Source organism: Heteronotia binoei, chromosome 3 (genome assembly GCF_032191835.1).
Source record: "Heteronotia binoei isolate CCM8104 ecotype False Entrance Well chromosome 3, APGP_CSIRO_Hbin_v1, whole genome shotgun sequence".
Taxonomy (NCBI): domain Eukaryota; kingdom Metazoa; phylum Chordata; class Lepidosauria; order Squamata; family Gekkonidae; genus Heteronotia; species Heteronotia binoei.
The window spans coordinates 133,887,267-133,900,664 of NC_083225.1; the positions used below are offsets into that span (position 1 = coordinate 133,887,267).

Genomic DNA, 13,398 nt, shown 5'->3' on the forward strand with positions numbered 1-13,398 from the left:
TTCTTGGGTCAAGTTTTTTGTTCCCCTTCTCTTTTTTGTTCTTTGGAAAGGAAAGACTTAACATAGAACAGCAATACCCATCAGTGGAGATGAAGCTTGCACATGATATGAACCATGTACACTCAATGCATGAACTGATTAAGGGAGACAAGACTAGGGCTCAGTTTTCTTTTGCATACTAAGGCTTCCATAATAGACTATGTATTTTATGACTCACTAACGAAATCTCTCTTGATTGCATATAACATGGTTAATGAGCAATCATGCAGTAATGGGTAGTTTTTTACCTAGATCAGCAATTGATAGAAATAATAAGATTACACAAATCAAGATGTGACATAATTTATTGTTCAGTCCATTTCAAATATGATGCTGCATTTGAGAGTCAATTTGCTTCACTACTTATTTTAGGCAAGTGTGATGTAGTGAATCCAAATATTTCTCACCTTCTAATCAAGAGCTACTTCCACATGAGGATGATTTTCTGTCATAGTCTGGATGCTGATGCGATTTTATTAAAAAAATGCCCATACAACAGTCTCTTCTGTTAATTATTGCCAGGGACTGGTCCCTTGGGATCATCAACAAATGAAAAGAATAACTGACTACCATTTCACCAAAGTCCTACAATCATGCTGTTTCTCCTTTGCCATGACCCCTTCAGACACAAGAAAGTGTTCATGCTGATAGCAGCCACCCCAGAAAATAGTGTTTTTACAGGTTTAAATAAGGTGTTCATTTGGAAAGTATGGCTCCTTAATAGCCTGTGCACAAACAGAGGATGACACCATGTGGAGACATGGGGAAAATGACCTGAACCAGATAGCAGCAACGTGGGAAATCCTTGGTGAGAAACCAGCCAACGACAGGAGACTGGGAGCCAGTTCTGGGCACCATCCTCTCTCTCATGGATGAGTTCTGCTTCCTTCTTTATGGTTTGCTTCAAGCATGTTGCACTGTGCCATCTGCACTGCAGCCAACTGGTGCTAAAGTTGAATTCCCTCAAAAACACTTTTGTAGATTATTTCAGATACTACATATGAGGGCACTTCTAGTCAGCATCAACAGTTTACAGCCTCGTTTGCCATGTTGCACTCCACCACTGGGTAGTTTCTTTTCCAAATGAAGATGAAGGTCAGACTTGGGGACCACACAGATGTTTATAAAGACTATGCTCCAAAATGGAAACAACACCAGGCAAGTTGAAAGTCAGCCTACAGACATGAGTTATCAGCAGATACGCCTCCAGCAGAGCAGGTACTCTTTTACATTGTAGCAAACCAGGATTGGTGGCAGTAGTTGTGGATAAACATGGAACTTATTCAAATCATGAAGAAAGAAAAGAGGTGTTGATGGTCTGTTTATAATAACAAAAAAGATGCAAGGGAAAGGAACACAGAATTTTGCCTACAGCTCAACTCACTGCTTCTCTCTTCAGCAAAGCTCAGATTCTGGTTGCAACTGACTAAACAAGAAGCACTTGGGGACATGGGCATAAGCCAAGGGCAGGAAATGAGTTCAGTCCCACTTATCTACATGCCCTGTTGCTGCTAAACAGCTTTTCTGTGATACAGATACATGTGATCGAGACAGTTCTAGGTTTACACAGCCAAAAATAGCAGTGGCCTGCAATGTCTAGTTTCCAATCCAAAATTTGTCTTGCTGGCAGAGGTGTCCGTTCACACACAAGATAGTCCTACCTGGATCAAGGTTGAGGGCACATCCCCTAACAGATTGTGGGGCTTCGTAGTTGTGACAACACAAATTCATTTGTGCGTAGACAACTAGACTAAATTCAAGCTCTGTTTTAGATCTGCTTGGTTTGTGCACATAGAGATTTTTGCCCGCAACAGAGGGTACTATTTACTGCTACAACGGAGACAACAATCCTGAACAGGTGTACTTGAAATCCTACCCAGGTCTGTTCAATGGGGTTTACTCCCAGGAAAGCATTCTTAAGACCATGATGCTGAAAATTTACATTAAATTTGGGGTTTCCTGCTTCCTGTTCCCCCTCTTACTCCCTTTTGCATTTTTGGCGCTTCTCCTTCCAAAGGTAGGGAGGTGCTCTCATTGGCATTTTTCTTCAGATAAGTTTGTTGAGGCAAAAGCAAACTTAATTACACTATCATTGACATATTGCAGTGCTCTAAATACTTGCAGCACAAAATCAAGATTCCCTTTAGTGTGTAGATTCAAAGATTTAAAAAGCTTGGTTGCACAGAGCTTGTACAGCATAAGTAATGCCATCAGGGACTTTTAAAGACTTCACAGATTTGGCATTCCAGAATTCTTTTTTCTTCACCAGCATCTGTGGCTCTGGATTGCAAAATGTTAAGCTGTCTGATGGATACTCATTTTATCCAAAAATCTTCCTCAACTACAAAGAGTAAAAAGAAAAGTAATTAAACTGGTATACAGGCATTAGTATATTCTAAGTATTTTGATACTTTCCCCTACAAACCACTGGTCGAAACCACTTGGGTGGGGTGACAATATTTGGGATTATATTTAAACTAAGGGGTACAATCCAGTGGAAGGACAGCACTTTTATGTCCCTTCAACAGGAAATCTTAGTTTGTTCCTAACTCTATTGAAATCCAGGAAGTTGCAACTAATTAACTTTTCCATGAGGTGGAGAGAGGTCACAAAGAGAACTTTTTCTCCCAAAATACTTGAACTCAAAGGTATCCACTGAAGCTGATGGGCAGTAGGTTCAAGACAGACCTCTAAATAACAGTGTTAGAAGGCAACATGAAGGGAAGGCCTTGGTATGTATGTCCTATTGTTGGCCCTCCAGAAGAACTGTTTGGCTACTGTGTTTTACAGGATGCTGGAGTCTAGACTAGATGGACCACTGCTCTGATCCAGCAAAGTTTGTATGTTCTTATGCTAGGTTGTGCCCAGTATCTTGAATGCTTCACCACAACGTATCAAGCATCTACTTTACTGGAAACATGGCCTTGGACCTATAAACACAGCAATGAATCCAATCCTTTCCTGCCTTTATCCAGCAGCCCTGTGATCTCCCACAAACACCAAAAGCCTATAATGGAGGGTGGGGACAAAATCCCATGGAGGTCAGCACTGAAGAGGGGGAATCAGGTAAAATTCCCTTCTGTCAGCGGAAGTACAGCAAGCATTCACATAAAAGGAAAGGGGGGGAATTCCCCTGCCTCATACAACATTTTATCCACAAGACTCCCCCCACCCTCAATGACCAGCATCAGATTCCAGAGATCACAGGGAGCCACTAATGAGAAGTGGGAGGCAAGAAAGATTTGAAGCACATTCCACTCACTGTGGGGTCCTAGTCAGAGCTTTCACCATATTTTACCTTAACCATTACACAAAGAGAGATCTTAACAGCACTCAGTTCCCTCTTAGTCTTTCCTATCTGAAACAATGATCAGCCTCTGCACATTTTGAGGATTCCCAATTTATTATAATAATGTACATATAATGCAAGGTGGCCAAACTTGCTTAATATAAGAGCCACACAGGAATAAATGTCAGAGGTTTGAGAGCAGGCAGGCAAATAGATGGGGAGAGGGATGGGGAAGGGAGAGATGGAAAGAAAGCAACTTTCACTTTAAATGCATTCTCCAAGCTCCTGGCTTGGCTTAGCTCGAAGAAGCGATTTAAAGAGACAAATGACTTCTCCAAGTTGGCCAACAGAGCAGTGGGGGTTTTGAAAGCCACACAATATGTGTGAAAGAGCCACATGTCGCTTCTGAACCACAGTTTGACCATCCATTATATAGTACAATAAGTGGGGAAGAGGAGGCAGGATCTCTTTTGGAGGATAAACAATTGAGGTCTTTGTGTAATGACGGCTTCCCAAAAGATCAAGTAAAATCACTTTTGAAAATGTCCTCCATGAAAAAAGTGCTATGGAACCAGACCATCAATAAATGAGAAGCCCAGTCCCCCCAAAAAAGTGCACTGAAACCGAATACTTACTAAGGGGTGGCATTAAAATAGTCTTCAGGGGTCACCACTTCAATCCCCCCAAAATGGCTCAGGACCCAGATGTTGGTAATGTTGAGTTTGGCAAAGAACCAGTCATGATCAGGAGGCCAGTCTTTCATTTCGGGATGTCTGCTGAACAGTGCTGTCTTTGCAAAGTCTGCTTCTCTTCCAGTCACCTAGAAAACAAAGTACAGATTATGTAAGACACAATATTTAACCTTCCCTATGAGCTCTCTCGTAGAGGTTGAGGAGGAGGCCCGAGACTGGGGGAAAACAAACCAAAATCTGCAGATGTGCATACCATCTCACAAGGAGCTTGCACTGGTCTTAATAGAATTGTTAACTTACTTTCTTGGAACAGGTTCCCATGCAGTATCATAAACTGCTTAGAACTGCCAGCTGTATCAGAAGCAGCCCAATGTGTGGCGTAGAAGTGGGGGGCACTGCTGATGAGAAAAGCATGCTGATTTCCCCCATTCAGGATGGGGTTGCACTCCCCCAAAGACAAAGGGGGCACCGTTCCTGGCTAGGAAAAAATCTTGTCACTGTGGTGCATTACCTGATAATATACAGAGTAGATTACAGCAATGTGTTCTATGTGGGCTGCCTTTGAAGACTGTTCAGAAGCTACAGTTGGTGCAGAATGTGCAGCCAGAATATTGACTAGAGTGGGTCACAGAGACCATATCACTCCACTCTTGTTTTATCTATTAAAAAAAAAGATAGTCCCCTGTGCAAGCACCAGACATTCTGACTCTGGGGTAATGTCACATCACATTTTCATGGCAGACTTTTTTACAGGGTAGTTTGCCACTACCTTCCCCAGTCATCTACACTTTCCTCCCCAGCAAGCTGGGTACTCATTTTACCGACCTTGGAAGGATGGAAGGCTGAGTCAAGCTTCCACTGGGATCGAACTCAGGTCGTGAGCAGAGAGCTTGGACTGCAGTACTGCAGCTTTACCACTCTGCACCACAGGGCTGCTTATCTATACTAGCTCTCTATTTGCTTCTAGGCCCAAATCAAGGTGTTTTTGACCTTTAAAGCCATATGCAACTTAGGGCCAGTATACCTTATCCCATATGAACCTACCCAGCCATTCAGGAAATCTTTGGAGGGCTTGCTTGATATGAGGCTAGACAGGTGGCAAACCAAGAAAGGGCCATCTCAGTTCTGACACCATAAATATTACAGTTTACCTTTTCAACTACTCCACAGAAGATCACATGGGCACACAGAGGATTCTGAGGATCATATTTCTCATCCTTGCAATACGAAGTCTGTGCCAAGGAGAGTGTTAAGGAGGCATTCGCATTAACCTGAAATACAAGAAGCAAAGGGGATTTCATAACCAGTATTTCAGTGTGTCTAGGGTGTTGAACATATTACAAGGTGCCATCAGATACTGCATCCAACAACAAATATTGCATGAGGAATTGGAATAGATTTTTTCCCTGCCAACCCTTCCTATCAGCATCCTCTGCTTATCCAGGAAATGCCAAGAGCCCATCATGGGGAAAAAGCACCACACTACAAGAGGTTGCAGAGTAGAGACGGACATTCAGTTCATGGTTGAATCACTAACCGAGTCACAAACAGATACACTGGTTTGTGAACCAACCAGTTTGTATCAGTTCATGAGCCATTTAAACCCCTGCTTTCTGCAAAAAAGTGGCAGGAAGCAGAAAGAAGGGGTTTAAGGCCCAGAGCCATTTAAACCTCTGCTTTCTGTTCCCTGCCACTTTTTGTGGTTTTTGTGAAGAGCAGAAAGCAGAGGTTTAAATTGCCTTAGGGCCACTTATTCCCAGCTTTCTGCTCTTCATGAACCACCAGGAACCATCACGAACTACATCAAACTCATGTAAATTTGTGGTGGTTCTTTAGCTTGTGAACATCACTTTGTGGACTCCAAACTGGCCATAATTTATGACTGACTTTAGTTCAACAGCTGGTTTGTGTTCCTCCCTAGCAGTGAGAACAGAGAAATCTCCTTCTCCGCCCTATTCCAACTGACAGCTTGTGCAGAAACTTCACCAGCTTCCAACATGCTAAAACAAAAAGTTTTCATTATATTTGTCATACAGGAATTTTCAAGCGGTTGCCTGATTAGGTCATAAAAGTCATGTGGCATTGAAATCTGCACACACACCCCAGCACAAATTTAAGGGTTTAATGACCACTTGGATAATTCCTTATTAATTTTTTCAGGGCGGGGGGACGAAATATCAGAAGCACATTATTTAAGCATAACATAAAGAAGCTTGCATTTCATAGTCAAATAATATCAGCCCATTGCAGTAAGTTCCAAGAAGCAGCTCAGTCATTTATCTACAAGCAGATGTTTCCACGTGATGGTACACCATACAGCTGTCCTTGGTACTGCAAGTGATAAGAGACCACGGCACTTTTGAAATGCTCCTTCCTCTTCTGTAGAGGGAAACAAGTTGCGTTTTGAAGTGTTAAGATTTGACAGTCTGCTTCTGTGACTTACATATATTGCAGAGGTCACCAACCTTTCCTTTAATGGGAGGCACTGCTGACGAGGAGAAAATGTCAAGAACAAGAGGTTACAGCCTAGCCATTTAAGAATGCTGAAGCAATCCATAATAGAAATATACTAGCTGTGCAAGTATCAAGATAGTTGCTGAATTAGGGAAAGAATTTAACTCATATCTTATTTAGCTAAAAGGTTAAAATAAACTTGTCAGCAGTATCAACATATTTGCTAGCAAATATTTATGCAAGAAAAACAGTTTAATGTGAGACAAACAAGTTAGCAGAAGTCTTGAAAAGTTTTAAGAAGGAGCTGGATGACACTGTCTAATTGGTTTTCACTCAATGTAGTACTGGGTTGTTAATAATTGTTAATTAATATATGTTGGTTTTCTATAATGATGTAATTTTGCTTATATAAGATGTAAGTTCTGCTTTGTTCAAGAGTCAGTATCTTGAATTCATGTAGGGACAGATGCTTTCCTTGATCATGATAAACCAAATATAAGATCTAAGTTTCTAGGAAGGAATGTGGTGTTACTTGCTTCCTTTAAGCCCCTTTGGTCAAACCCAATTTTATTTTCTGTCAGTGAGTAATGAATAGTATCCTAAGTTGCTCCTTCCTCCAACCATATTAACAAGTTTTGTGCTGTCCTAGTAAAAGAACATGGACTAGGTAGACCACCAGAAATCAAGCTAACAGCCAAGCAGCATAGAGAAAAATACTATGAAAAATAACTTAGTAAAGAGCAGATCTTTTTGCTATTTTCCCCTGGTCTTCTGGGAGATGTGCAAGTTGCTTTGCAGCAGTCAGCTGGCTACCAGTCACTCACAAAATGTGTCCTGGGAGACCTGGATCAGGGCCAGATCTAGGGAGGGGCAGAGGGGGTGCTTGCCCCGGATGCCAAAATAGGGGTGTGTGTGCCAAATTGGGTTTGGAGTCCATTCTATTATATGGGGGTGTCATTTTTTTAATTTTGTCCCCCCCTCAAAAAAGTTGTAGATCCGGTCCTTACCTGGATATATGAAGGAATAACAACATATATGAAAAGGGTTTCCTATGACTGCTAGAAATTCCCATAGATATCTAGCATGATAAGTGACAATCTAAATTGGGTAGGCTTTGTGACACTCTATCAATGATTACAGAGGAGGTACGGGGAACTCACTGGACCACAGTGGTTCTTGAAGCATGGCAAGCTCTCAGATGACCTGCAAGACCACAACAAAGAGGTCGTAACAGTGGAAGCCAAGAGCACCGCAGGTAGAGTACTGATGTTACAAATGAGAAGAAAGTTAATCCCAAGAATTACTGTCCTAACAACCTGATTTAATATCCAAGAGTATGTTAAGAACTCCCACCTCATTCCAGTCATGGCACTGCAAATAGATGGCTAAACCATGAACCAGCTCTACTGCAACCTTATGCAACCCTGCAAGTAAATTGTAGGGTTGCCAAGTCCAGGTAAGGAAATTCTTGGAATTTTGGGGGTGGACCCTGGGGAGGACCTTAACAAGATATAATGCCATCCACCAAAGCAGCCATTTTCTCCAGGGGAACTGATTACAGTAGCCAGGAGATCAACAGTAACTCCAGGAGATATCCAGGCCTCACCTGGAGGTTAAGCAACCAAAAAAGAAAAACAGATGAAAGTGGCAAAGACAGAACCAAAAGGGTTCTGTGATAAACCAGCCTCAAAACCACTTGAATATAATCAAATATGTTGAACAATTCTTTTTAAAGAGAGTGAAATAATTTACAACTTAAATTCAAAATAAATATTTCAATGTAACACAGGAATATTAGTGATGAGTCAAAAACCTATTTCATTTAAAGTCCATCCAAGACACATCTTCAAAATTCCAACTATAGTAAAACTAAGTCCTCCTAATGTGCAGCTCAGCTTGGAAAATTCTTGGTGTGCAGCTATGCACAAGTAAGAATTTGATGGACTGATCATGGTTTCAAAACCCATATGAAGCCATGTTTTCCCCCACTCCCCATTTTAGCTTGTAGACTGCATGTAATGATAACCATACCTAATGAAAATAAATGGTTACGTATTACATCTTAATAGGGTCAGTACACTTCCATTTTGCTTCATATGTAGGGTTGCCAATCACCAGGTGGGAGAAGGGGATCCCCTGGTTTGGAGGCCCTCCTCCACTTCAGGGTCATCAGAAAGCAGGGCAGGGAGGGAAATGTCTGCTGGGCACTCCATTATTCCCTGTGGAGACTGATTCCCATAGGATATAATGAAGAATTGATCCACAGGTATCTGGGGCTGGGGGGGGGCTGTTTTTTGCGGTAGAGGCACCGGATTTGCACTATAGTATCTGATACCTCTCCTCAAAAGACCTTCCAAGTTTCAAAAAGATTGGACTAGGAGGCCCAATTCTATGGGCCCCAAAAGAAGGTGCCCCTATCCTTCATTATTTCCAGTGGATGGAAGGTGTTTAAAAGGTGTGCCGTCCCTTTAAATGTGACGGCCAGAGCTCCCTTTGGAGCTCACTTATGCTTGTCACAACCTTGCTCCTGGCTCCACCCCCAAAGTCCCCAGATATTTCTTGAATTGGACCTGGCAAGCCTATTCATATGGCAGAAGCAAGGTTACTGCTATCACTTCCTCATGCATTTTCTCAAGCCAATACTTCTATCTGACACTATATAGAAAAAAAAATCTGGTTTAATTACAGTGTAACACAATTTGGTAGAAGCTGTTGTGCTGCATGGAGCATTTGTAACTCCCACCTGGAGGTGCTTCCGCACCCTTCCAAAGAATGCAGGCAATCAATGACAATTTTAATCCACACTTGTGTGAATGAAGTGGACAGAGCCATTTTATGGCCAGCTGGGTTTTTGCCTGTTGGCTTGCACATTCAACTAGCACACTTTGCAATGGGAAGGAAGTTTACATGTTCTGCTGCTCAGCAGAGTCCCACTCAGTATGGGCCTAACTTGGGAGCTGTGAGAGGAGAGATCCCATGCCTCTTCCTACAGCACAGCTTGGATCTGGCTAGGATGCTGCTGAGTGAGAAGGCATGGAATGTCTCCTCTTACAGCACTGTGTCAACTTGGCCTGGCACTTCCACACCTCCTTTTTGCAGTGTGGAGCCAATCTAGCTCTTGCTCAAAGCACCAGCCAAGTCCAGCCTAGCTGGCCACTGCAGACAAAGGTATGAGGTCTCCTCACAACCCAGTGAGTGACCAGGTGACTCCAGAAGCACTTAAACTGTCTGAATATTAACATGTACAAATGAACAGCAACTCTCTCCCTCCCACAAACATGGTTTATTCGTGCTAATCACCTGTCATTTTTCAAAGGTTGGCAGCAGTGCTTCCCCTTTTTGAAACAAATTTAAAGTAAATGTAGGCACTCACAAAGATGGAGAGGAGGAAGGGGAAAGAACTTAGTAATAGAACTGTAGGGTTTTTAAATTTAAATTTAATTTATGATCCACTATTCTTCCCAGTGGGGACACAAAGAGATTAACACTGTTCTCCTCACCTCCATTTTACATTCACAACAACCCTGTAAGGTAAGATAAGCTGAGTACATATGACAGCCCAGCAAGGTCCCATGGCAGAGTGCAGATAAGACCTGTATCTCTCATATCCTAGTCTGACACTATAATGGCTCACACTTTTAAAAGTCATGTTGTCTTATGTTTATATACTATACAAAAAAATACTTTCTTTGGAAACTAAAGAGCCTGTCTATCCAGAATCTTATTCCAAAAGAGGGGCAGTGATTCAACTTCATTCCAAAGGTTGAATAGTGCACCACTACTTTATTGTATTATGATAGGTGGACATTGCCACAGAAGCATTCCCCTCCTCTCCCCATATTTCTTAAATGTGTTTTCAGGATCAACAAACTAAGAAACTCCAACCTAGGCTATCACACAGTTACAAGTGGGAATGATTCACGAGTTAAAATAGGTTTCAGGTGGATAGCCACATTAGTCTACAGTAACAGAACAAAATTTGAATCCAGTGACACCTAAAAGACCAATAAAATATCTGAGTACCTGATGTTTCTGACAAAGTAAGTTTTGACTAACAAAAATTTATAACCAGGAAAATTTTGTTGGTGTCTAACATGCTACTGGACTAATTGAGGCTGTTAACTAAAAATTAGTGAAGTGCTGATTCTAACAGTTTTACTGCATCAGACCAATAGATCATACAGTCAACAGAGTTCTAAGCACAAAATATACTTACTAGCAGTGTTCCCTCTAAGCTGAGTTAGCATGAGCTAGCTCACAGATTTTTAGCTTCCAACTCACACATTTTGTCTTAGCTCAGGAAAATTGACTCCAGAGCACAATAATTTATGCAGTAGCTCACAACTTTAATGCCTGTAGCTCACAACTTTGATACCAGTAGCTCACAAAGTAGAATTTTTGCTCACAAAACTGCCACTTAGAGGGAACATTGCTTACTAGTAGCATTTATAAGTAGTAGCCACACGTATTCCAAAGCACACACATCCATGTAATTGGAAGGCTTATGTGGGTGCCCTATACAAACATATTTTGAATTTATAATAATGGTTCTTGAGTGCCAAGATACAAGGAGAGGTAGTCTAGAGTGACAAAGGCTTTTCCGGATTTTAAGCTAGATTCGCTCAAGCCTGGCAAGCTACTTCTATGCTACAAGTCGTCTCCTACTTTTTTTTCTCTATAGAATATGCATACTTTCTACAAAAAAGCAGATAATGAGGGCTTGAAATGCCATTTATTTATGTCATCATGCACATTCTACCAACCAACAGAAATAATTAGCAATTCACCCACAGAAAAAAGATCTCAAATGCCCCTGTTACTTGGGAAACAACACAAAGAAAATCTTATCCATAAATTAGTGCCACTTTCTTCCTGAACCTACTGGGGAAAAGAAGACTGTCAGATTTAGTCTTTGGTTACCCTCATAGGTAAAAGACAGAATTTCAGTTGATGCTCCTCTCTGTAAGTGGTTTGCAAAGGTATCTGCTAAGACTTCAAGGGCATATACAATTTAGCAATCTTAGGCAGCATTGCTTACATATCAGAAAGCAATTCAGTTGTATTCAGGTCAGCTCATATATGCATGGGATGTTTGCTTTTGTTTCAGTTTGCTTGTAGCTTTTTAAATCCTAGGGTTTAAAAATATATTGCTTTCCTGTTCCCTCTCCCAGCCATCCCATCTATCATGGGTTCTCTTGGGGTTTCATTTCTTTTAACTGTAAGGGTTTTGCTTTGTTTTGTTAATATAACAACTGTATTTTATGAAGTTGTAAGCTTGGATCAAAAAGTAGAACACGACTGCAAGCAAACAAATAGACATGCACACCATTTTGTGGAGAAATTTAGACATGCACACCATTTCGTGGGGAAATTAACAAGGCAGCCTAATGAAGCTGGAAACCACTTTCTGTAGCACTCCGTAGGAACAAGCACTGGCCGGGCATTCCTAGCAGAACTTAACTGAAGCCTGTGCTCAAAGCACAGCCTCTTCATCACCTGCTTTCAGAGACAGGGCTGAGCCCTGCAATCTGCAAAGTGAACGCCGGAGGATTTCTGAACACCTGCAGGGTGTATTTCATTCCTGATGGACGGAGTGAAATACAAGTTGGAGTCTCCGAGTCCCGAGGCGGCTCCACACACGCTCTGCCCCGTGGCCTGCCTCTCACCTGCAGATCCTGCACTGAGATTTCTCTGGCGGTCAGGTACATGTAGGGCACCCCACTGCTGTTCCACACTTGCCCGTCGCTGATGGAGAAAACGTTGGCGAAAGGCTGGCCCCGCACCGGGTCATGCGTCGAGATGGTGGCCAGCGCGCCCCAATCACAGGTGTGCGCCACGAAGCGCGCCATCCGCGCCGTCTCGTTGCTTGGTGGGACCTGACGCGCCCCCACCGCCCCCGCCAGCACCAGCAACCCCCAGAGCGGCCACATCGCGCGCAGGGTCACGGCACAAGCTCTCGGCCGCCTGTCTGCCAAGCTGCCCTTCCTACGCGGAAGAAAACAAGCCGGTAAGAGGCGGGTCGTGAGAATTTTAGCCAATAGGGACACACAGCTCTCAGATTCTAACCAATGAGAACTCGGTGAGGGCGGGGAAAACTTGAAGGTAGCTACCCAAGATGGGCGGGGATTAGTTGGCCCTTTACCAATGGCAGAGGGCTTCTGAATCCCCCGGTCCTGTGAAATGGTGCTAGGGGGACCAGAGGTGAAAATCGATCCGATCAGGAGGGCGGCAACACTTGGGTCAATATTGGCTCAACTATGGGCGCTTTTTCAAGTGCCCAGCAAGTAAAGTGGGATCCTGCTTCAAATGTAGGGGAAGCTTCTCTCTCAAGGGACTAGTCTTGCTGTCCTTATCTGCTTGCCGGGGGAGGGGGGCGGGGAGTGCTCACGCCGCTCGGCGGGAGTTAGTTCAGAGAAAATATGTCAAGGATTTAGCGCCTGTAAAGTCGCTTGCAGTCGCTGTTTGCTTTGGTCCTAGAAAGTGAGAATCACCGGAAAAGGGGGGAGGGGGCATCTGTTGGCAGAAGTGTCGACCTGCTTGCTAATTGTTTAAGTTGTCAAAACTGCTGCATCTCAGTTAAGTTATAAAATGCTTACAGCAGCGAACTCGGTTAGCTTTTCCCCACAATACCTGGTTAAAAAAAAAAAATCTGGACTTTCTAAAGTTAACCTGGCTTTTGATCAAACCACTTTAACCCTAATCCTAACCCCCAAAAAAGAAAGGGAAAAAAGAAAAATAGTTAAGGGTTTATTTTACTTGGAAGCTGTCCATACGCGGGTGGCATGTAGATTTTCTAAATAAATGATAGAAGCATTGCCTTGCTTATTTTGAATTTTTTAAAATTACCTGTCGCCAGAGCGCGCTGTTCCCTCGGTTTACTTGGGAAGAATCCTGGCTGTTGGATATGAAAGCGGAAAGTCGAAT

At 42.7% G+C, this 13,398-nt stretch overlaps 1 protein-coding gene across 2 annotated transcripts; it reads right to left on the minus strand.

Moving 5' to 3' along the window:
- Positions 1 to 326: 326 nt before the first annotated feature.
- On the minus strand, positions 327 to 12,474 carry CREG1 (cellular repressor of E1A stimulated genes 1). 2 transcript variants are annotated; one of them, XM_060234474.1, is made up of 4 exons: positions 12,141 to 12,474; positions 5,172 to 5,291; positions 3,964 to 4,148; positions 327 to 2,380 (listed from the first exon to the last, which is right to left on the minus strand). In XM_060234474.1, the coding sequence occupies exons 1-4, from the start codon at positions 12,402 to 12,404 to the stop codon at positions 2,377 to 2,379; spliced, it is 573 nt and encodes a 190-aa protein (XP_060090457.1). In that variant the 5' UTR covers positions 12,405 to 12,474; the 3' UTR covers positions 327 to 2,376. The 2 variants fall into 2 exon arrangements, with proteins under 2 accessions (XP_060090457.1, XP_060090458.1); XM_060234475.1 differs by lacking the exon at positions 327 to 2,380 and having other exon boundaries at positions 3,424 to 4,148; positions 12,141 to 12,445.
- Positions 12,475 to 13,398: the final 924 nt, after the last annotated feature.

What these genes read in the sequence shown, in the direction of transcription:
- CREG1 (XM_060234474.1), bottom strand. Translation starts at nt 12,404, where the DNA reads ATGTGGCCGCTCTGGGGGTTGCTGGTGCTGGCGGGGGCGGTGGGGGCG. An exon ending in TCTCAGTGCAGGATCTGCAG is followed by an intron (nt 5,292 to 12,140) that starts GTGAGAGGCAGG and finishes CTTGTATTTCAG; the next exon opens with GTTAATGCGAATGCCTCCTT. An exon ending in TCTGTGGAGTAGTTGAAAAG is followed by an intron (nt 4,149 to 5,171) that starts GTAAACTGTAAT and finishes TTTGTTTTCTAG; the next exon opens with GTGACTGGAAGAGAAGCAGA.